This window comes from Grus americana, chromosome 1 (genome assembly GCF_028858705.1).
Source record: "Grus americana isolate bGruAme1 chromosome 1, bGruAme1.mat, whole genome shotgun sequence".
Classification (NCBI taxonomy): Eukaryota; Metazoa; Chordata; class Aves; order Gruiformes; family Gruidae; genus Grus; species Grus americana.
The window spans coordinates 120,876,293-120,901,301 of record NC_072852.1 but is presented as its reverse complement, the minus strand read 5'-3'; the positions used below and the strand labels follow the sequence as shown (position 1 = coordinate 120,901,301).

The window sequence follows — 25,009 nt, the reverse complement described above, 5'->3', positions numbered from 1 at the left end:
GCATGTCATACCTGTCAGCAGCTCTCTCTAGTTGATAGCTTGAATTCAAATGAAGTCTGAGAGCAAAAGCAAGATACGGTCAGCCCAGACACAGGAGTGAGTTTACCTGCACCACTCAAGAAATTACAGTGGTTTGGCGGTTTGGCCAGCTGTGGTGACATGCAGTAAAGAGAAGTAAAGCCCGGCCCCTCTCAGAGGTGTGAGCTAATCCATTTTGTCTCCCACGTGCCTTGGGCAAAAGCACTCTCATGGTCAGTACAGACAGACGCTAAGCACGCTGATGTAGCTTACGCCTATGGCCAAGCCCTAAATCAAGGTCTCCGCTATCATGGAAACAACTCGCTCCAGTTGAAACACAATACAGCAGCCTACTCTCAATGGCTGGCATATCTAACTTGAGAATAGTCAGGGAACACTAGGCCTCATGACATGCCATGTTCGGTACCGGCAATGCCAAATGCCACACCTTTCTCCCGACTGCTGAAACCCACTAAAACACAGACAAAAACAAGTACGAAGGAACTTGAAATTTCAATCTTGCTGCCTCAAAATCTGCACTAAAAAAACTAAGCAAACATTTCTCTTTGTTATTAAAACTTCAACCCTCAGATTAAGGAATTTCATTAAACTTCAGACACAGTAAGCAAAGAATAAATATTTTAAAAGGTACATATTTTTTCATGAACTCCCTAAAAACTATGATTTCTTGTAAAAAAAAAATAAAAAGAGGCAAGTAGCAGTGGCAGCTGTTTGCATTAACTACTTTTGTAACCACCTTAGGCAGCAGGATCAATATAACTGAACAGTGACATGTTTATGACATACCCATAAGACATGAGGAAACACACAGCATAAGCTTTTTAGGAAGAGGTCAAACAGCAAGCAAATTTAAGCTACAGTGGCTTAGATGTTATCAAGTCACATGGAATAATAAAACCCACCAAAAAGTAAAAAAAGTAACTCTTAGTTATTTTCTTTTTGAAAGAAGAGCTGCTATAGGCTGCCAAGCAGAGCTGAAAGAAAAGCAAACAGGAAACTATTTATTACACACTCAGAAATACTTCCAAAGAGTGGAAAGAACTCTCAAGGCATTGTGGAGTCCATTTTAACAGATCTGTACCACAAATACGCAATTGCCAGCATCCTGGAGAGCCACCCTTGGAAAAAAAGTAGGTAGGAGGCACAGCCGAAAGGGTCAACCACTAACATAAACCCATGCAAAATGCCTGGAGCAGCAGGATCGCTCGGCCAGGGACCAAGCACCTGGATTTTCATGCTGCGTAGAGTGTACTTTCAGTGTGCAGTAACTTCTTGCTTTCTTGGTCCTCCCGGCTGACCTTTAGCAGCGCAGCCCGTGCGCTGCCAGCAGCTCGGTACTGCGCTCAGCCCTGCTCTGCCAGGCTCAAGGCCACAGCCGCAGCGTCACGCCGGGCAGATTCCCGGCACTGCAGCGGGGGACCGCTTTTCCCTTGCAAGTCTCTGGTGACCGTTACAAAAAATGTTCCATTTCCTAGAAAACAACTAAGAGGAGAGAGGGCACGTAGTTCATTGTACTATGTGGTGAATTATGCATCCTCTGCAAGCCCCTAACTAGCCAAACTTTAATCATACTAGCCCTAATTTTTGCGGGAAGATCTGCTTTGATCAAGAAAGGAATGATGCCTTCTGTCCTGGTGACCAGCCTCCTGTGCTAGTACATATAACGTAAAAGCAAATCCTGGCTCAGAAAAGAGCGGCAATAACAGGAAACTTCTGTAACACTGCTAGGTTTTTAAGTGAGTTGTTTTCTGGAAACAGCACGTATTAAACCATTAGTGCAAGGGCTCCTCTTCAAAAACACGCTGATCGTTTTTTAAGGCAAGGAGAAAAAAGCAACACAAACCCTTATGTTAGAGGAGCAGCAGTTTTGCCTTCCTAACAATGTAACAGAGACAGACATTTAAAATAGATCCTCTGTTGCTTATTGAGCTGAAAGATGATATCACTAATTTTAAACATTTTATATGGCAATATGATTTCCATATTTTGTACAGAAATATAGTATTTGTGCACGTGTAAGAATTTTAACATAAATTTAACTTAATTTATAGAAACGATAAAAACTTTAGATTTATCACGTATGTCCCAATGATTTCCAACTAAGAGAACAAACATAAGATAAAATTAAGATGTCTAATGAAAACAGGACATGAAAATTATAAAACTAAAATGAAAACATGAACAGCAACAAGCTACAGTAAGAAACAAATGAAGCACGCACATACATACATATCCTCCAGAAAATAAAAGAAACACCTTTGAAATAAAAATGGCAACAACACAGTCTCGTTAGACTGATCCAGAGATAGCAGAGCATTATTCCTAATAAAAACAGAAAACATATGCATCAGGAATCATAACTGGGAAGGCTGAAGCAAGCAAAAGTGGATTACAAAAATGAAGGAAAAAAAGAAAAAAAAAAAGAGGCATAGGATGAGATACATTGGGAAGCTTCCCAGGATGACACCTGCCCACTGCCATCATGAATTACATGCTTAGACATCTCCGCAGGGGTCAATCCAAAATATTCCCTTTTCTTTTTTTGACCAGAATTGTCTTAAACCCCTTTGGTTTGATTTTACTGTATAACACACCACGTTTCACATGGCTTGTTCATCTTTTTTCAAAGTTACCATGCAGCCTTAATTCTCAGAGGAAACTGCAATACAGATCTGCTGGTATAGACAAAACTGATCAATTAAGTGCGTTCCTTAACCAAACTTGCATTTTATATAGACAGAAACACATTATCGCAAATACCTCTCTGCAGTCCAATTCGAGGTTCTGTCCTCCAACCTCCAGTTTGAGGATTTCAACCTGGTAATACCACTCTTCTTTGATAGGTGTGTACCAAATATCACCCTTGTACAGACTTGGTTCAATTCCACCCAGAACCTGAGGGAAAAGCAAAAAGAATTCACATGCTTTAAAATCACGGATGTTTAGTTTGGGGGCAAGTACAGGAAAAAGGGGGAATATTTAATTGTGATACACAGAGCAACAAAATTTTAATTTAGCACCGTTTGTAAGGATTTTATTGACAAGATCTCTGTCAATAGTAAAGCTGTATGAAACATCTAGACATTAAGCAGATCGTGCTTCAGTCAACAAGAATTCCCATATTGGGCCAAATTACCAGCATCTTCATCTACAAGCTCACACTGATTCTCTTATGAAAGCTCCACTGTTTAAAATCGAACCAGGATTCTGAGTGCTTTATTCTAGGCAATGTATAAAAATGGGACAGAATATTAAACTTGCACATCACAAATTCACTTTATCAGATCAGAAGAGCCTTAACTGTTCAAGACCACTTCATTTTTCCTACAAACATCCAAAATGGAATATGACCATCCTACCATTGCTATCACTATTAGTTTCCATCAAAACTTACGTTGAAGCTGACTGGGAGCATACTTGACCATTAGACTTTGAACTGAACTAACACAGCGAGTTCTCTCTTGGGCTTCATCTATCTCAAGTGTGTTAACATTTACAGTATGTGAACTCACAGCAAAATAACTATTTGTGATCAACCCCTGTGCTGGTATGCTTATTTCAGCATAATTCGGGAACAGTCATTCCAGCTCCTGATTCCAGATAAATTATGGCCAGTTTTCGGTCCCACTAAAACTGATGGAAAGACTTTCCAGAGTAACAACAAACAGAAGATCTGGTCTTCAGATTTTTTTTCTTTGATATGTTGCTACAAAAAAAGACAAGAGCCTTGATTCCTCTCCCCCTTTTCACATCATGTCAAAAAAAAAATACTGTAGCATTTTGATGAGATTGAACAAGCTTAGCAGCTGAGTAAGGGACTACTCAGTTTAGGAAAGGTAGCAGAATCTGCCCTCAGGAAACACACAACATTTATGTTTTTCTTTATTAAAATTAAACTTGAAATGCAGATGTTTACTCAAACTTGAGAGAGAAAAAAAAAAAGAATGGAGAATGAAAATAAATAGACACTTGAGTTTTGCCTAAGTGCTTAACTTTTCCTTAAAAAAAATATAAAACATTTCATATATTTAAACACTAAATTTGGAAGAAGTAGGATAGTCGTAGAAAAGAGGGAGAGAGATTAACAAAGATACATCTTCCCTCTTAGATTGACAGATACCCACAAGACTACCTCCGTTGGTACCACTTCCAGAAACAGGCAGTCCAGCACCACACATCTGCAAGGAGAAAATGTTGGGGATCTTTGCCTGCCTCACAAGAGAGTCAAAGAACGTCTCCACAGAACTGGAAGGCTTGAAGGTGTTGAAAAATAAAACAAAAAACAAAAGAATTGCAGAAGGATTAATTAAAAAGTTTCTTTGCAGAAATGAGCCAATCATTCAAACAAGACTACTTTTCACAAGTAAATTGAATTTCTGACAACCAGGTGATGAAAATTCTAGATATAATAAGTCATTAAAAACCCAACAACTGTCATTTTTCTGTTTCTCTTGTTTTTAAAGACATTTTTATTCTTGACCACTGTCACAGAAATCCCTAAAGCACGAGAGTATTTTTCAATTGCAGTTTTCAAACTCAAATACTAGTTTCAGTTTCAGGCAGAAACTCTCACTGATGCGTTCTGTTCAAAAAAGGCTTTGGGTTATTCGAACAGTCAAATGTAACTTGCCCTTCCCACCCTTCCACAGTTAAAAGGCACAATTTTAAAGGGAGGATTTTCAGGTTTTAAACATAGTTTAATTCTAATGAACTTTGAATTCAGTGGCCCTTATTTCCTTTTCTTTCTTTTAAAGAACTTCATATCCAAGCACACTCACTTCAACTGATTACTGGCCAACAGGTTCTTTCCTACACTGCATGTCATGCTTGTCTTTGCCATTATTAGAGCACTGCAATTTCATTGTAATTCAGATTTCCGTGCCGGTACATCTCATGACAGGCAGGGACCCTGGCTAGCTAGCGAGGTGCCAAGTGCCCTTACTACACAAAGCACACAGCACTCGCAGAAGCCAACAACACTTAAGCCTTTGGAAGAAGGGAAAAATAAATGCCCTGAATACACTATTCACCCAAACCAGAGTTTGAGAAGCAGCTCTTCTCTGTCTGTTGACAGTATATGACAGCAAGTACAGCAGGAGTCAATACAATGATCATACAACTCTTGAATAAAGCATTTTAATTCCAGAGTCAGCAGGCAGTATTGAATCATTTGTTCTAACGGGATATATCTCAGTTTGTGAATTTCTCAGACAGTTATGTGTAGGTTGAAAACTATGACTATGTACTATTCCAATCATGTTTTCAGTTTTAGATTATAAGGTTACAAATTTTAGACTATACTTTTTAGGTTTTAATTTAAACTTCTACTTGAATTTCCTACTTCCATAAGAACAGGATGTGCTTGGTTATATGTTCATGAAAATGCTGTAGCTAATATTTGTTCTGAAATTATCCATATATGCCCTTCATCTCAAATTTTACTTTATGAATGGAGAATGTCTTAAAATGAACTGCAAAGGGCTTTGCCAAGTAAGTCCATCAGTCCATTGACAAGTCTTGAGGGAGATCATCACAACCTTCATAAATGCCCTCCACAAGCATGCCAGAAGCCTTTACTCCCATCCTCTAGTACTACAAACTCCGTTAAAGCTTATTTGTTCCAGAGAACCTAAAATCAGAGTCTTCATCACTAGAAAAGCCTACATGATCTTATTGGACTGTGGTACCATCATGACCCAGTTTATTCTTTCTGGAATTTAACAAACACAAAGGATCCATAGGATCCTTTAGAGTGGGTGGAAGGGTGGAGCCTAATGCTGACACATCATCTGCCCTCTTTATTTTAATAGCTGGTGAAAGGGTGACTTACCTTGGCTAAGGCGTCGTAGGCAAGACCAAGAATCCCATGCCATTTAACTCCTGGTAAGAAGAAATTCTCTGATTCAAGAATGGTAGCAATGTTGATGAAGTAGCTGCCATAGATTCCTTTTGGGATAGTAATGACATCTGTACCCAGCACTCCAGTCCAGCTTCCTTGACTGTACTTAACTGTGACATCAATCCCTTGAGATTTGTATGTACTTGACCTTTAAAAGGAAAAGGTACGCTTATGCATGACCTGTTCATTTACAATGCAAGACAACACAATATATTCAATCTTAATTTTTCCCAGAGAGGAAACAAAAGTGAAGTCTGCAAAGTCAATCACACATACTCACAGAAGAAGGGAGATGGACTATAAAAGCAGTAAAAAAAAAAAAAAAAAAAAAGTTAAAAAAGTCTTGGGGCCCTGTTTTCATCCTGAAGCCATCAGACACTCACATCTTCACAATATGTTGTGGTTTTTTTTTTTAAATCTAAGGTATTATGCTATCCAGTGCAGTATGTTCCCGACTCAGACTGGTCTATCACAACAGCAGCAATACTCTTTAGCTGGAGACAGAATGTATTAAGTGGTGCTAGGAAATGAAAAGCTTCTGAATTCAAATCTAAAATTGAAATGCCAGGCTAACTAAATAGCTGTAGACTAATACCTCATCAATATTATTAAAAAAATTAAAAATCCATTTTTGGTAAATTGGAATATTATTGTGAGTATCAGCAATAAGACACAGGTTTTCTAAATCTGCAGTTTGGTCCATCTATCAGGAAGTAAGTAGATTTGGATATTATTAACAAATGATTCACTGACTTGGAGGAGGAAAGGAAGGAGTTCCTTCTAGACCAAGGCAGCAAAGGCAAAGGAGCAGTTAAGTACAGCAAGCAAAGAAAGGGAAAGAATCTCGTTTAGAAGGCTTAACAAAAACATGAGAAAAAACATCAATAGATGTTTCATTTTAAAATCCTATCGTATAAACATAGTAATCATCATCCAACTTCATCAGCACTGAAGAGGTACAAAACTCTATCTTGAGGGACAATTTGGCCGTACGGACCATGCAACTGATCCTGTTCCTAGCTAAGGGAAAGTGGGGAGCAATAAGAGGCCAGGCTCTAACCCTAAGCAGCTCTTGATACTCCCAACACCTAACCTCTCATGGGCCTTCACAGCCCAGTAGCTTGTAACATCCAAGAGAGCAGAAATAAATGAGGTAATAGACCCCACAGATTCTATTTCAAAATCATGAATTCCAGAGATACCGTTACTACCTGTATCTGGTTACTGCTACTGCCGTTTTACCTTTCCACGTAGTTTTGCATTTGTATGACACTTAGACAAAGGGATATCTCTGCTCAGGCAGGGTCTTCAGAGCACCACTGTGATACTGGCAGTACATTTTATAAATCAAAATAGAGTCTGAATAATTAGCGACATAAGAGAAGCTGGGGGAGGGCAGGAAAAGGAAGGGAAAATACAGGGCTCTTCACATAGGAAAGTGTCTGGCTGTGCAACAGAAGAGGAAACATCTGAAATCAGAGAGAAAAGTGAGTGCTGGGAGAATAAAGCGAAGCGAATCTGCAAATACAGACTCTGCATGACTAGCAACGGCAGCAGCACATAGCTCTTCCTCCATAAGCAGCAGCAGCCTGATGGACTGAGCTGCGGATGAGGACACAGAAAGACTGTGTTCATTTCCCAGCACTGCTGGTGAACTTTCCTGTGGAAAGGCAGGACAAGTCACTTCCTCACCCTCTGTGCCTCAGCTACCCCACCTGTAGAAATGGGTGTGAGGATACTCATCTCATTTGTAAAGCGCAAAATTGTGGTATTGAAGAAAAGGCCTTATTTCTTTCAAGGAGCAAAATACCCAGTGTGGGAAGGGATCTCACATGATCCTTGTGGCAGTAAATTATATTCTGTTCTGCAAAACCACTTCCTGCTCCATCTTCTTGAATGTAATCAGCCCGTGTTTTTCCACCTCACTGATCCAAAGGAAGAAAACTTCTTTAAAGGTGAAAACTAGAGACTTGTTCTAATTCATGGGCTGAGTGTTTTAAACAAACACACAGCAAACAAAATTCCAAACAAGCTGTTGTGGCTATGATGAGAAAAATAAGAAATTCAACTTTTCTGGCAGGACAGAATGTATCTTTGCTAGAGGTAAGGAAGAAGGCCTCCTAGATTATAATGTTATAGTGGCACTACTCCCTTCTCCCTTTCCTTTCTGGTTAGTCTTCTCTCCAAAGCAGCCAACAGCAATGTGGTCCTCAAACCTCAGCTTAGAAAACTAGCAACGGGTTCATTTTCTCGTGCAGAGTTACTCCCCATTACCAGCCTACGGCACCGAACAAAGCATTGACAAAATATTATGCTCAACACGGTAACAGCAAATCCACTGCACAGAAAGCCCTGCTTAATTAAACACCAACCTCACCAAACACACACAATTCCTTCTTAATCCCATGGTCTCCCAGCTCACTTGCCACTCTGCAACAAATCAAGACTTCAGATTTTCCTACTTACCCATTCACTTTTTCCTAAGCACCAAACCAATGTCTCTATGAACAGCAATGGCAAAGAAGGGACAGAAAACAGCAACAGACCAAAAAAATCTAAGCAGAAGTTTTGATCCCTTCTCCAGTGAAGATGGATAGCACAAGGTTAAGTGATTCAGGGCCAATGACTTTAAGATAAAGCAAACATGAAAACCCAACAACCAACCTAGTTGTCTAAAGACTATTCCACAACATAAATTATTGATTTTTAACTAAGTAGTCCAATCTAATTTGCAGGGGTTATGGAACAAGTTTAGAAATTCCCTCAAACCATAAACTGTACAGCACACACAACCAAACTTGCAGGATCATACTGCGAAGCACTAGCTTACTTTTGCTTGCTGGTATATAACTTACTGTATTACCTCAATTTATTGGCCATATATTTCTTACCTCCCTATCTCTTGAAATGATCAACTCTTGAAACTTCAGATGGTGAGGCAGTAGTACTCACACTGAAATAAAACTGAATACTGACAGCCCTGAATATGTCTGTCTCTCACATACCGCTACAGAGCCATCACTGATAATTTAGTTTCAAGTATAAAAAATCCCTTTATACACATGTTTAAGTAGTTCTTTTATCACAAGTAGCATACTCAACAAAAACTACGTATTATTTTGAACAGCATGAGAAAAACACTGTGATTTCTTTTCTGTTCTGGACACATTAGGCCATTTCCCAAAACCTTATACATCATGGTAACTTATACAGCATGATCACCACAGCAGACTCAGAACTTTTCACAGCAAAGTTTTGTCAGAGCCACTCAAAAGCCCAAGTCATGAAAGAGTGCATGATAACAGTTCTATTCGTTTTGTACAGAAAGAACCACATAATTAAACAATAGAATTAGATGACACGGATTGTATGACACACAGCAACATTTAACAAGCTAGTTCTAAAATTGCTCAAGAAGGGCTCTTCCTGAACAACATGCCCTCTGGGTCCTTTGAAACAAAGATAATGCCTTTCCTATGCACCCTTCTCAATTTTAGTCAAAAAACAATCATGCATTTAATTTCAGATTTTGATCATTTGAATAAAATTAAACTAAGAGTGTGACAATCGGGAAATTCAGACCCATCACTCTCTTTCTCCAACACAATATTAATATTCTAATAAGCACACATCTATAACTCAGTCCCGTTAACTTAACAAATTACTGATCCTTCTTTCTCCTCGTCTTCAATTTGCAGTTTATGACTTTGATATGGAAGCACTTCATGACAATATAGGGAAAAACTGCAGGAATGATTACCAGAGGAGAGAAAACCTCTTTATCTAATTTTGAAGTGTTCCACATAGCGTGGAAGAAAAGTGCCCATAGGTCATTTGTCTCCTTTACACATGGATAAAGGTCACTCTTAGGTAATTGTACAGATCCAGCAGATGTGATATCAAGGCCCCTGTGTACCATCTATGCAAAATCATGACAACCAGGGAAGGTAACCCGCCCACTGGGAAAAGGCTATCATAAGGCAAGTCTCAAAAAGAGATGAGCAGCAAGGCCCAAGGACCCATAGGCCACTGGGCTTCACCTCAAGTCAGGAAAAGTCTCAGAGAACAACCTCCTGGAATCTGTTCCCAAGCACATGAAGGACAAGAAGGTAATCACGGACACTCACCGAGGAATTTCACAGGCATATCATACCTGACCAACCTCATTGCCTTCTACAAGAAGATGACTGGCCATGCAGATGAGGAGAGCACAGTGGCTGTAGCACATCTTGACTTCAGTCAGGCTTTTGACGCCATCTCTCATGGCATTCCCATTTGGAAGCTAAGGATATGGGGCTGAACAGACCACTGCGTGGATTAAAGATGCGCTAGGCCGCTGGGCCCAAACGGCAGCGACCATTGGCTTGATGTCAGGCTTGTGAGAAGCATAGTGCCCCAGGGGTTGCAAGCAGAGGAAAAATTGTTCAACACCTTCATCAAGAACCTACACAATGGACAGACTGCACCCTCAGCAGATTTGCACAGGACACTACATTTAAGGGGAGTAGTTGACATGCTGAATGGCAGAGCTTTAATCCAAAGGAACCTCGTAAAATAGAAGGATTGGGCCAACAGAAACCTCATGGCATTCAACAAGGAGAAGCACAAAGTTTTGTAGCTGAGAGGAAACAACTCCATGCATCAGGACAGACTGGGAAGCAACTGAAAAGGACTCCAAGGGGCTTGGGGTGATGGTGGACACCAGGCTGAATGACAGCCAACACCATATTCACCCTGTGCATGCAGGAAACTCCACACCAGGCCACATTTGGAGGGCCACCAAAGAAGACACTCTCACCACCTGGTCAGCACTGGTGAGACCACACCTGGAACAGACTGTGGCCAGCTGTGGGAACCCAGTTCAACAGGGATCTGGAGAAAGAGAGAGGGACTGGCAGAGGGCTACCAGATAGGTCAGGGTCCATGAACACAGGACCTGTGATGAGAAGCTGAGAGGAGCTAGGCTTCAGTTTTTCAAGAGATCTCACAGCAGGTTACAACAACTTGAAAGACAGTTACAAAGATGACACAGCCAAACCTTTCTCTGCAGTGCCAGACAATAACACTAGGGGCAACACTTTGCGAGGTCCAGGTTGGACATTAGGAAATATTTCCTCCACAGGAGAGTGTGGTGCAGCACTGAAACACTCTGCTCAGAGAGAGCATGGATTCTCCATCCTCAGAGGTTTGCAGGACTTGGCTGGACTCAGCCATGGCTGACCTGATCTGGTGACAGTACATTTCCCAAATGAAGCAGGGCTAAGTGACTTACAGAGGTTTCTTGCAAACAACATTTTTGAAACGTCTAACTGATTTCAGTGGGGCCAGGATCCCTCCCAGATGACATTTATTGTGTTCAAACTATTTTAAATGAAAGAAGCATCGTGTAGCCAGGTTCAAGCATGCTAATGGTTGTACTTTATTCTGAGCACATTGCAGTACTCCATCAATCCAACCCAAACCAGAAATTGCTACTGCAATTGCTCTGGACTGTAATGACTTGAGTTTGAAACATTTTACAAAGCACTCTTGACTCTTCCGGGCCTAAATTTCAAGGTTTCATTATTAACTTTATATCAAAGTTCTCAAAACACAGTGTACACTGAGAACACTGATAAGAGACTGTAACCTTCAAGTGATTTCACAGCCTCTCTCAACACACAATCTCTGCTCTTGTTGCTGTTTCTAACGGTTTATGGTTCTTATGAGAGAGGCCTTGCCCTTCCAGACAAAATAAAATCACTTAAGAGAAAAGTGAGAAGGAATGTTTGTGCTTTTAATTCCTTGCAATTAAGTTTCCTCCAGCCACTGTCTACGGAAGGGGACAGCTGGCATATAAAACTCTGCAGTAGCGCAGAAATGGCTTTCAAGTGCAAATTCTGGACTTTCCAGACCTGTGTCATATCAGAGTGAGATGTGAAATATCTCCATTAACACCCGAATATGTGACAGGAGGTAAGGCTATTCTAGTAAGCAGCATGGAAATACCAGCTCTCCCTCCATTACCAGTGCATCTTATTGGAAAAAAAAGTGCAAAACTCCATGTTAAAATACATAAATTACATAAAGAGGTAATGAGAATGGTGATATTCTCCAGCCTCCCAGTTCCCTAAGTATTTTTATCCATATGCTTCAGCTAATGATAGACACTTGTGTTTTGGAGAAGTTTACCTGAAATAATTGAAACTAGAGAAGGGCAGAAAGGAAGGAAGGAGCAAGAGTGATTCAGACAAACAGAGCTGTTCTTGGCTGTGACTATTGTCAGCTCATACTAAATACAGCAAAGTTAGTGCATAACAAGCAGCAAAACCACCAAGTCATATCTTATGACAGCAGGGACTGTCCAGATCACTAACTGATCGAGGTCCTTGGCCAAACTAAACAACAAATCAGCTTTTGACTAACTAATTTTGGTTTTGGATGAAATGTCAAGTAACAGATACAAGTACTGGATTTTAATTTTTGTTTTTAAACAAAGGGAAAGTATTATTTAAACTTTTAATTCCTTCCAAGACTAGTCAGATGAAAAATTGGCCGCAATTGGTGTGATTTTGCAAACGATTTTTATGCTGTAATCTTCTTCCCTTTTCTCTAGCTCTAATCAGCGCTGCGCTCAGAGCTCAGTTGCGCTGCCATCAGTGGGACCGTTCATGGTGTCAGGCAGGACTTTGCATCACGCAAGGCCAATCTCCCCATTCAGGCAACAAACACCCCACTCTTATGGGATGTCACAGGAGCCCCACAAACTGCCTGATCATTCTCTTTCACGTGGAGGAGTCAGTATCTAAAAGACATCCTAACCCATCACAGCGTGCAGAACAGGTACTTACAGCTTGGTATTGAAGTAGGAGGTGACATCAGGATCAGGCACACCTGCTACAGCAAAATTACTGCTCCCAGTGTCAACCAGAATATTTAACTGCCGAAACAGAAGAAAGGAGAGGTGGTTTTCATATCCAACTAAACAAACAAACAAACAAAAAAATCATTAAAGTTTTTCTCTGAACTACCTCCAGTTTTAAAATGATGATGAAAGTTGCCCTGAAAAAAAAACCATGAAGTGTCACTTTTGGGAAAGATATACTGCTGTAGCCCCTTCAAAACAGCTGATCATGCTGAAGTCCTTTTAAATAGTCATGTTCCTGGAAGAGGGAAAACCCGCCAAGCCCGCATTCGAACAGCAGATGAATTCACGACCATCTGAAATTTCTTTTTGGCCCAACCCATGTGTCTCAGCAACCTGGCTCGTCCAGGACAGAGGCTGAATTGTGTACTGTTTAAAGCACTGTTTGCCTTAGAGCTTATGAGGTTTCTAGGTAGGGGCTGAGCACAAGTCTGAGCAGAAATAAGCAGAAGCACGAAGCTGCCTCGTGGCTTGGAGAGCACAGGAACATTGCCCAGTTCGTCCCAAGCAGCAGCAGCCTACCACAGCTTTCACCACCTTTAAACAGGAGGATGGCAGATTTATAAACACTGTGAAAAGCATGGATTGAAAGGTGGCCTAATAGTGGACCACTTGTTTGGTTAACTGGGAGGATGATTTAGGCCAAAAATTGCCCAACAAAACCACACGGACAAAACGAGACGCCTCCTTTCCCCATTTGGCTCAGGTGAGCAGGATGGTTCACCACAGCTGCCCGACAGCTCGTGCTAGCACAAATCAGGAGGTAACAGCACAGGAGCAAGCAGCCAGATACAGGATCATCTCTTTCAGCAAGACTTTGAAACTACAGGTGTCATTAAATGATAATTTAAGTCAGTCAGAGACGGTACTACTACCAAAAGCAGTGGTCACACTTTTTCCCTGCTCTTGGCTGGATGGTTCCCATGGCTTCTTGGCATAAGCAGTAGCACCCATGGGGCTGTGCTGCAAATCAGATCAGGTTCCCCACCTGCAGTTACCAAAAAAAAAAAAAAAAATTAGCCATCTGCCACATCAGACAGCTACTTGAAAAGAGATGGTAGAGCAGATACTGGAGAAGGGCGATTGCCTCTTTTGGTGACAGTGTGGTCTCTGATTGGCCTAAAATGATTGTGAAATTATGCCCTAGGCAGTAGAGGACACCTGCTCCCCAAATATTAAGGAATTAAGATTCCTGTAGGAGGTAGTGAGACATCAGGACTGGGTTGCCCATGGTTTGACTCTAGCTTGAAGCAGCCACTTTGGTAGTCCTCATCACTCCTTAAGATGTGAGGTAGCTAGAGATCTAGCACTGAAAGTGGATGTGGGAAGGGCAAGAGAGAATGATAGCGGAAATGAGTTTAGTATTGACAAAGGAAGTGGAGAAACGGCCGAGCTCAGAAAGGAGAGAAAAGACAAAGGAGCATAAAGCATTTGGAGAAGACATGCTGAATCCTTCTTTAATAGGTTTAAGACCAAGCACAGACAAAAAAAAGTGTGAGTAAATGTGCAAAAACATCTTTGGTTTGCACATGAAGGGGGAGGGAGGAGATGGTTGCCCCTGTTTTACCTAGTTAATGTAGTATGAGACTGAGGACCTCTGAAATTAAAACATGAACACGAAACCAACTAGTAATCCATGGGACTCTCTTTTGAGCTGCACGCATGCTCTGTTATTTGTATTCCCAGTCCTAATTATGCAAAAATTTTAAGACTAACAAGAAACGAACTCACAACCTTAGTCAAGTTATTTACCTGCCTCTGTGCATCCGAGATTTTAGATTAGGCGAGGACAATACATTAAAAATTATTGTGCAACTACATGAACTAGACACAGATGTTTAAAAACAAAAGGACATCTGTAAGTTCACCTGGATCCAGGAGCTGAGGCTTTAAAAGTAAATAGGAAACTCTGAGGCACGACTTGCAATAAAATCCAAATTTTGCTACATACTTGGTATCACTGGTATCAAAAGCCTAACATTTTGTCAACTACGTAACAGAGTAAGAACTATTCATTTTTCTCCCTCTCTGGGATAAAAATCATATTAAAAATAAATAACAAAGAGCAGCTACAATGTGTGCATCTATCAGGACTAACAAAAGTTGCCTCAAAGGGGTGCTACAGGGCTTAAATTAATTAGCCTTTCTGAGGCAGTCTGTGATGCTTGAGTAATCGGCACTACAGATCAGCTGCATAAATACACGTAGGTGTTGCCCTAGCTTCAGTAATATGCATGACACCGTACACAGAGGAGGACTTGGGAAAAAAAAAAACCCACCCTAACAACAAAAAACCCCAAACAAACCCCAATCACTAAATATGACATATATGAAGGATATTTTACCCCCACATCTTAAATACAATGTTATCATCACAGAATTCACAAGTCACTAAAGAAAAGGGCAAATTTACTACCCACAGTACAGAGCAAATCAACATTTCCAAAAGAAAATAGATATCGCCCACCAAAAAAAAAAGAAAAAAAAAAAAGAAAATACAAAGCCGGCTAACCATGCAAGTGCCAGCCCACTCGGACACAGCAGCATTCACATGACAGATCGCTATTGAGGCTGACATTCTCTATCCGCATGTTTGTGCATAATGAGATGCAGGCGGCCAGGGCAGACACTGATTTATTGTAGTCCTCACAATAGCGCCAGTGATTAGCAGCTCATTTCGGGGTGGGTATAACTTACTGAGTTCTCCTTCTCTCCTGGCTACCCTTTGGATCTGAATTTTCTTTAGTGCCTTCACATCTCATTAAGAACCACTTTTCATGTTGTCACCACTGGAGCCTACTTTATTCCATACTGCCTGCTGCCAGTTTAACGGTGCTGCTGGGGGAGCTTCAGACAAACTCTGGTGAGTCACAGGGTGGCAACCGAAGGAGCTATGGTCCAGGGCTGCCCACCCTGCCCCATCTCCAGAGGTCAGCCCTGCCCTCTCCCAAAAACTGAAGTCAAATGCACTGTGCGCTCACTCCCCAGCCGCTGCATCTCGCCGCCCAGCTTACGAAATCCACGGCACCTCAATTTGATTCACTGAGCTACGCGCTGTGACAGCTGGAGAGCGGTCATACCTCTGTGCCTTTACCTTTCTGCCACAGGGACAGAAGACCCTGATGCCAAGGCAGAGCCAACAGCGGTGGTAGCGTCCTCTCCAGCTGCTTCCTCGCGAAGCCCCAACGATGGTGAATCAGAGCTCTTGGGGGCAGGTGGAGCAGGTTCCTTAGGTTTATTACAGTCACCTCAGGTGAATCACTTGTGTCACTGACAGCTGATTATTTAACGATCAGCCTATGTTGTCAGAGATTCAGCCAAAACCAAGGTCAGAGAGACAGCCAAATGAGGTGATGAAGGAAAAACTGCCCAAGGACTGCTGACTGATCACGTGCCCAGCATTAAAAACAATGAAAGACTACTTTCCGTTCACTTTTGGAGGCACAGAAGGAAAGCCTTGGTTTTTTTTTAAATTCTGATATCCGAGTTCACTTTCAGACCTATATAGCAGAAAGCAGACAGCAAATGCAAAAGGCTGTTGGTGTCGTCCCGCCCCCCCCCCCCCCCCCCCCGAAGATCACCTTTACAACAGCTGTGGGACATAAAATCTGCACCTCATATCATATGTGGAGATTATTTTGCTGGAAGTAGCATTATTATTAATAAAAGGTTCATAAAGATCCCTAGCTATAGAGTAAGCAAGACAGTAACATCCACCTTTGCTGTGACAAACTTACAGATGAAATCTGACATCCTTTCTATATGTCATTAAGTTGTGCTTGTAAAAAGAAACAAATCCAAACCTGTTTACTGAAAGTCATGAGCATTGAAAGCAGAAGCCTCCTTAGGCCATCCATTTTATACATTTTCCACTCTGAAGGGGTAGAGACACTGAAAAAAAACCCAGTCATAATGATTTATTTCAACTGGAAGTCAAACACATTATCGATACTTCAAGGATCCCTCAAACTTTCCAGTGCTTGATTTAGCGCCAACAATAAATAGCACTTACTGTATGCTATCCTCCTTCAATAATTTAACTTACCGCTATGTCCTTAATATTTTTAAGCTTTCCATTGCTGAATATTGGTGTATTTTGATATCAGAAAAAAAATTGCCTATTGATCTGTCATCTTTTTTTCATTCAGCAAAGCTTCATCTGCCTGTGGTTCAGGCATCTGCCCTATTTATTACAGCAAGTGGCGTCAATACGACGTCATCAACACTAGGCATTATCTATGCCTCATTTAACTGCCTGGTGAACAGCAATTTGCAGTTATCCCACCATGCATTCAGAAAGTGACTTAGTTCACGTTTTCAAGGAAGAGCGATACAACGTGACAGTTTTTGTTGCGCAGAGGTTGCTAGTATCCTCTAGCAGGGGCAGATGTTGCCTCTACATCTACACCCTACTCAGACTTGGTCTAAGTTTCTCTTTCCTGTTTTAGTTTGAGATTTTTGGTAACTTTCAGAAAAACAGACAAAACAAATCCCACGGGCTACAAGTGCACAATGCATTTCTTTGAAGCAGCGCTCTGCATGATTTAGCATGCACAGCCTTCTCCAGGTGTGGAATCCTAGGGCTTGCATGCAACCCTGTCGCGCTGTTGCTTTTGATGTGATTCCCTGGGTATCACCAAGCTAGTGATAATCTTCATCCCCATTAAAATATTGGCCCATGGAAAAATCCACTGCAGGGGTTTTTTTTTGTGGTTTTGTTTTGGTTTGGTTTGGTTTTTTTTCAAGTTAACAGGTCTGATCCTTTTAGGCCAAGCAATAAAGTTTCACCACTGGACAGAAGTAACCAAACTGCAAAAATGTATTTGACTCTTCACTCCTGCTTCAGCTGAAGCATGGAGCAGGGGGAAGGATAAGATTTGCACAGACAGAGCCATAAATATAATAATCAATCTCATTCAGCTTACATTTACTTATATTTACTCTGGGGTTCAAAGTCTTAATGACAGGCAACTGATAGTTTCCACCGCACAAGCCAGCAGACCAAAGAAGCTGGCTCCGTAGGAGTTCATGATGAAAACACTAAGCAATCATGCCTTCTCCAGGATTTTAACTTGACCCAAGGGCACCCCTTTCCTTTCCCTTCTCTCCCGTCCCCAATAAAGACAGCGACCATTCCACACTAGTAACATTCATATGCCGTTCAAAATCTTGTCCTGCTGTGCTTTCATGATTTCTCCCACGCACACACTTAAAATAGGGCTTATAGTCCTACTCTGCTTGATGGAGTATGCCACACAGTGAACTATCACAAAGTAAAAATGTTTTTTTGTCCACGTGTAGAGACTATAAATAGGAAGCATCCCATTACCGGCTGTTACCACACATCACGATGTACTGGCTTAGTAGAAGTCCACCCCATCTAACAACCCCCGAACTTGTAACATCTCTTAACTCCCTCTTTCTTACTTCGTCCGACATATAATAAAACCTACAGAAAATAATTTGCTAGACAGTGCTTTAAAAAAAGGTGCAAAGTAGTGCTACATTTCTTGTTAGGGATTAGCAGCTAGAAATCATTTGGGTAATCGTTCTTCTTTTTCAAGCTGGTTAATAGATAGGAAAATTAGTTGCCAATTTAAATACTGCCTCGTTTAACACAACAATTCCTAATTACATTATCAGCCCATCTGGCAAGAATTGCTTACAACCATCATGCGAAAACGAAAACACACTAGCAGCTATACGCTGTGTTTGCCCACAGTTATTACGTGTTATTATTGGCACAGGCTGTCAGTCAGGTTATTTCAGCAATTTGTTTCTACAAATTAATAATGTTACAATATAGAGCGGCCTTTTAAGCACAGAGATACCCTAAGCTTTTTTCTGTGTTATGTGGAATTAGCATTTACAGCCTACTTTCTAATAAACAAATTCAGAAGACTAGGCTTTCATTTAGATTCTTCATCTGTTCCTGTTAAGATACAGAAATAAAACCTAATTAAACAATGAGTTAGAGGAATCTTTGGAAGTGTTTCTAGATGTAGAGGCCTGCAAAGTTAGACATAAACCAAAAAAGCCTCCACGATGACACATTTCTGCTTGCAGAATAATACATATTTTGCTGAACAGGTAAGGCTGAAACCAGAAAGGGTTAAGTTTGTCGTTCTGTACGACAGACGGGCACCTGCCCCTGAACACTGGGGCAGGGACGGGACTCTTCCATTTTTCATTGCTTGTAAGCAGTCCCTGGGCTGGAGCAGCCCAGTCCTCATCGCTCTGCAGAACTTCACAGAATGGCTGAGGTTGGAAAGGACCTCTGGAGGTCACCTGGTCCAACCCCCTGCTCATGCAGGGCCACCTACAGCCAGCTGCCCAGGACCATGCCCAGATGGCTTTTTAGTGTCTCCAAGGATGGAGACTCCACAACCTCCCCGGGCAACCTGTGCCAGTGCTTGGTCACCCTCACAATAAAAAAGGATTTTCCTTATGTTTAGGGGGAACCTCCTGTGTTTCAGTTTGTGCCCACTGCCTCTGGTTTTTTCACTGGGCACCTCTGAGAAGAGCCTGGTTCTGTTCTCCTCGCACTGTCCCTTCAGGTGTTTACATACATTGATGAGATCCCCCTCTGAGCCTTCTCTTCTCCAGGCTGAGCAGTCCCAGCTCCCTCAGCCTTTCCTCACATGACAGATGCTCCAGTTCCTTAAAAGTCTTCATGGCCCTTCGCTGGACTCTCTCCAGTATGTCCACATCTCTCCTGTGCTGGGGAGCCCAGAGCTGGACACGGCACACCAGGTGAGGCGTCACCAGCACCGAATAGAGGAATGCAGAAAAACACTCAGCTTTTTGGCTGACAGCTGCACGGCCACTGGTGGCGACGGAGAAATGTCCCACCCAGAGCAAAACAACTCCCTGCAGCTTGGACGGTATCATGCTTCACCTTTGAGGAGGAAGAGGAAGGGGGCAAGCCCACATGTTATGCTGAGTACGGGAGGAGAAGTGTTTCCTGTGGTGACCTGAGGGAGGTCACCTCACCAGAGAACACAGACCTATCTGCCACTACCTCCAAAAAATAATCCTCCTGTAGCCGTAAGAAGGGTTTAACCGTGCAGCCAAGATAAGAGAGGCGTTATAAGAAAGAAAAATGGAACAGAGATTAATGATTTTCTAATGCTGTTTGTTCAGCAGGTGGTGCCCATGTTTCACTGCAACGTCACACTGGGGAGACAGAGGAAGGTGATTTATTGCAGCATGAAAACTTGGCCAAACCACGAGGTCAGGCGTATCACCAAAGATAATTCCTGCTTTTGCAACGGCAAAAGTTTGTCGCAGACACTGTGGTGTGTTTGAGGTTGTGGAGCAAGCAGGAGAACAAGTGGCAAATGGAGGCTCTTCAGGGCAGCAGCAGATCAAGGCCAGCAGAGCATGTTCGGTGTTCGTCATTGTTCCCCTCACCACATTCCCTGCTGGTGTGAGGACCTGGGATGTGACGCCATATCTATACTACCTTTACATTCACTCTCTCCCCCAGCTACCTAAAACACTCAGCTATCCCTGGACACTCTCATACCTGCACTGGGGCCAGCAGAAGACCAAAAGCCGTTCACCCTCAATCTTTTCATGATCTGCACTGCTAGACTGGGAGGAATACTTTATGGTTTTTTTTCTCTCTCTGAAAAGCAATAATCTCTTTCTTTGCCAGAAGATTACAAAGTATTATCTGGATTAGCCAATCTATCCATGCTTAAGAGTACTCCGTGCTTCCGTAGTTGAGATTTGTATTAAAAACACAAATGCTAAAATGACTGATTGCGCTGAAGTATAAACTTGCTAAACTAAATTGTGAGTTGAAATATGAGCATCTGACTGTGGGACTGATGAATAGTCATTTTGAAGAGAAATATTACAGGAAGTGCTTTATATATATTATCATTTTGACAATAAGGGAAGGCTATTATGGTTTAAAGACAAAAAAATAGTCAGCCAATCAATCCTGGTAACAAAACAAAATATCTATTCTTCATTTCTGCGCTCTCCTTTCTGTCAATGCCTTCGGTTCCCTAAACATTAGCATTCTCTCTGCACATGCCGTCTCATGTGGTATCTTATTTTTCAGGCTGAAATTTATTTGCTGTGTCTAGATTTATCATACAACACATCCATCCTATTCATGCTATATGAACATGCTTTGCTGTTGAACATGAGCTATTACTTGCTTATCTTAGAGCTGTGTGAATCACAGCAATTTTGTCTCATTGCCTTTTCAGAAAAGATTAACCTTTTTTCCCCTTTTTCTTTTTTCCAGATACAAGTCCCTCTCCCATATCACACCCTATAGCTGACAAAAAAACCTAGGTGTGTGAACCAACCCTCTAGTTCACATAAAACAGCTACAGTTGAAGTTGCGCCCTGCTCTAAGCATTGGGTGTTAAGGAAAATCTGAGCTAGTTAGAGAAAGTTCAGTAACAACATTAATCTAGAGGTCTACAAAAACCTCACCTAACCATTGAAACGCTTGACGAGGCTTGAGAAGACTGAGGAAAACTGTGACAGTCTTTTAACAGACGTATGATTGCTACAGAGACCCTCTGGGAGCCATGCCTTTCAGAAAAAAGGGGTTGTGTGTGATCTGACTGGTATCTTCATCAGCCTTACCCAGTGCAGCCAGCACATTGACATCACATTAACATCGAGCAGACTATTAGTTCTTACTAAAGCAGTAAGGCACCCAAGTGCTCACAAATTGGAGTGAGGAAAATCTATATGTTCTCTATATTTATCCTAAACACGTTCTTGAACTGAAAGATTAATGAGTGCCTAGATAAATGGAAGATTAAAAAAAGCCCCACAAACACAGCCTGAAATTCAAGAATGAATGCAGGAGGCATCAGCTATTTGCACTTAAGTACACACAGAGCTCTTGTTAAATCTGAAAGCATGTTTCCACCTGTTAGTAGGTGTGTAGGAATTAAATTCATCAATTTTCTGCTAATTACATTACAGCACTGATGAGACAGGGAGACTGTAAACTAAATGCCACTGGGACCAACTCTCATGTCTAACTGCAAGACTCAGGAGGAATCCCAGTCCCCACGCAGCCTTGGTTTAGAGACGGGCTATGTCTAAGCTCTGTGTCACATCTAAATTAGTAAGCATCTCATCCACAGCTCACTCCTCCATCCCCAGAGAACATGGTGGCCAAAGGAGTTGGAGAGACAGCTATTAATTCAATAATTCAACAGCTAAAAAGAAGCTGAAGAAATGCCTGAAGTCCATCTCTACCACCAACCCGACTCTTGGAGATAGGCTCGTGAATGCCACTACCAATTTTAGAGCCACCTTCTCGACCTAAATCTCCTTCTCACTCTCAAACCACAGGGCGTAGCCACTGCAGAGCAGACCTGCCGGGCACTGCTCGGTGGGATTTTGAAGTCTTCGGAGCAATGGCTGGCCACATCAGATAGCTACTAGTCCACGGAGCTACACGTGCAGCAGGAGACCTGAGGAGAGGGACAGCTTTGAGCTCCATAGGAAATAGGAGGGTGATGGAGATCACTGAAGGGCTGCATGACTGTATTTCACAACACAGGGGCACAGACACCACCGGCCAGCGAAAAGCTGTCCCCAGACAGCTCCCTCAGCAAGCCTCTGTGCACTTGGACCCTTGAGCTTAACCACAGCCTGTCTCGTTTCACTCCTGAAGGAAATCACTGTCAGATTATTTCAGTTGACCTGAAGCTAAACTTTCTCTGTAAAAAAAGACAACCACCTCACTGAAAAACAACAAACCATCCACCTCAAGGTTAAATGTCTGCTATGTCTGTTCCGTTTATCAGTACTACTTCGGGCATGATACGTCTAAAACACATAGTCTTATGTCAAACAATTTGAGAGGGCTTTTTTTTTTAGGGAAAAAAAAGGAGAAAGAGACTCATCATGCTAATACACTACCTTTCAGAATACAATATCCAAGGAGGGCTTTTTTTTTTTTTTTTTTTTAAGGAAATGAAATCAGTAAGCCTACGTTAATGTATTATACCCAGTGAATGATTACAGTTAGAAGCTGCATACATTTCAGAATTTCAATTTTCTGAGGCTTTTGCTCTCCAAAATTAGCTTCCAATTTATTTTGTCAGGTCACCCTTTTCTTTACCTCTATTGTTCATTAGACTCAGAGAAACTGCTGTCTGAATAAAGAGGCATTTTCAGTTGTTCTTCTCTACCTAGTTTCAGAAGTCCTACACTCTAAAAAAAAAAAAAAAGTTTGTTTCAAAACTAAAGCAACAACCCTCCAACCGCAGTATCTGTAAGACTGAAACGGTTTTGCACATTTGCATAGAGCCAAGTTATACTAAGTAAACTCAAGAAGGCTTGAACTGACTAATCTCTAAACCTTCCTCATGTTGTACAAGCTTCTACACCATGAGTCACTGCCCATGTTTACTGTGCCATTTGGAAATAACAGAATTAATCAAGGGCCATGTTTCAAACTTCAGCATAGCCTATGAAGCCCACACATTCAAACCCACGGGGTGTTGGGGAACCCAGTCTAGCAGAGGGTGTCCCTACCCATGGCAGGGGGTTGGAACTAGAAGGTCCCTTCCAACCCAAACCATTCTATGATTCCTAACACTCTTGAGCGTAGGCTAGGAGGTATCTCTAACCTCACCAGTGCTAGTTTTTGGTTTGGTTTTGGTTGTTTTTTTTTTTAAATCTCCTTTTGTCAAAGACACCACAGTACCCTCACCCTTCAGTAGCGGGCAGAAGCCTCTCAGGAGAGATTCAGTCTTGCTCCTGTATTTCTACCTCCATTAAAAGGCCTCTCCCTCCCACCAAAGATCTGAACTTCAATCTCAAATTTAAATAAACCCCTGGATTTCAAATTGCACTGGAGATGTGAAATCAAGTGCCAAAGCTGCTCCTGTAATATATAAGAAGCTTTTGAAGGCAGCTATTAACTTTGAAAAAGGCTACATTTTGGAGACAGGTAGGAAGAAAAAGAAGTTTGCAGGACAGCAGTGAGAAAAATCAGTGTTTTAAGAAGGCTGCATGCTGGGTCTGATCTCTTCCCTCTCCTCCCCCCCATCAACTCGCTCTCGTAGCGACATGATTCTTTTCAGGTTTTTTCCCCTCCTCTGTCAAGATGTTAGTTTTGGAGACGGGTGTTTGTTACCAAAGGTTTGTCAAAGCCTGGAGAGCTGCAAGAAGGAGAGGTGAAGGCAGGACACTCCTGACACATCAGGTCTATCCATTCTCCCCAGAAGAGGCTGCTCCCAGCAGCACTGCCGTACCCACACAGTGGGGTCGCTCATTATAACATCCTTCTCCAATTAGCTGTGCTTTCAGGGAGGGCTTGCTTATGTTTTTTTAGTGCTTTTCTTCAGGAAGGACACCAAATGCTTATATGGTATTTTCCAGCTGTTCCCCTAAAACACTTCAACAAAACCAAAGTGGGTAAGCATCATTTTTCTTGGGTTTTCTCTATCCATACACTGCAATAGTGAAATGACCAACCTTCCCAAAACATGAAAGCCAACGGACATGATTACATAGGAACCCCCACCTTGCTGCTTAAGTCAAGTTCATGGCTGTGAAAGCAACCTCTCCCTCCTGGAGACCAGGAAACTACCAACAGTCTCACATTCACACACCGGGACTCCTGGATTAGCCAAGATTGTTGGACGTGGAGAGATAAATAAATTAGCACACACCTTGGAAAACCAACTATGAACTCCCTGTACTTCAAGGCATGACCTCTGCTATAAACGTGCCACAACTTGTTCTTCAGCTGGACTTGCAGCACCACCAGGTTTTGTTTAACATATGAGAGCTGTTGCAGTATTTCATATTGCCAAACTGAGATGTTTCAGCCCGGGGAAGCTGAAAAGACTGGTGCCATCCTTTAATTCCCTCAAACTACCTCTTCCCTGCCACCCACAGCATCTCCCACCTCCGTTCCTCCCTCTCTCCCCAGAAACAGCCACCATCACATACTTTTGCACACCGATGGATGGCAAAGGGACACAACTGGATCTGCTGCTGCAGGCAAGGGGAGGGAGGCAGGGAAGAGGTCAGGAAAAAAACCCACCAACCAACCAGTCCAGCTATGTCAAACACAAGGACTGGAATTTGGTTATTCTGATTGTATTCCCTGCTAGAGAAGCTGTGCCACATCTCTGGGGAAAGGGGTAGGGTCAGGCAGCTGCCCG

The 25,009-nt window shown here is 42.0% G+C and overlaps 1 protein-coding gene across 2 annotated transcripts in view; it reads right to left on the bottom strand.

Annotated features, from left to right (window-relative positions):
- The window catches only part of BACE2 (beta-secretase 2), a 55,096-nt gene that overhangs the window by 19,740 nt on the left and 10,347 nt on the right, over nt 1-25,009 (bottom strand). For both annotated transcript variants that reach the window (XM_054809154.1, XM_054809165.1), the window contains exons 2-5: nt 12,769-12,857; nt 5,870-6,086; nt 4,164-4,292; nt 2,800-2,934 (exon numbers count right to left, since the gene is read on the bottom strand). In XM_054809154.1, the coding sequence (XP_054665129.1) occupies nt 2,800-2,934; nt 4,164-4,292; nt 5,870-6,086; nt 12,769-12,857 (570 nt within the window). The remainder of the gene's footprint in view (nt 1-2,799; nt 2,935-4,163; nt 4,293-5,869; nt 6,087-12,768; nt 12,858-25,009) is intronic.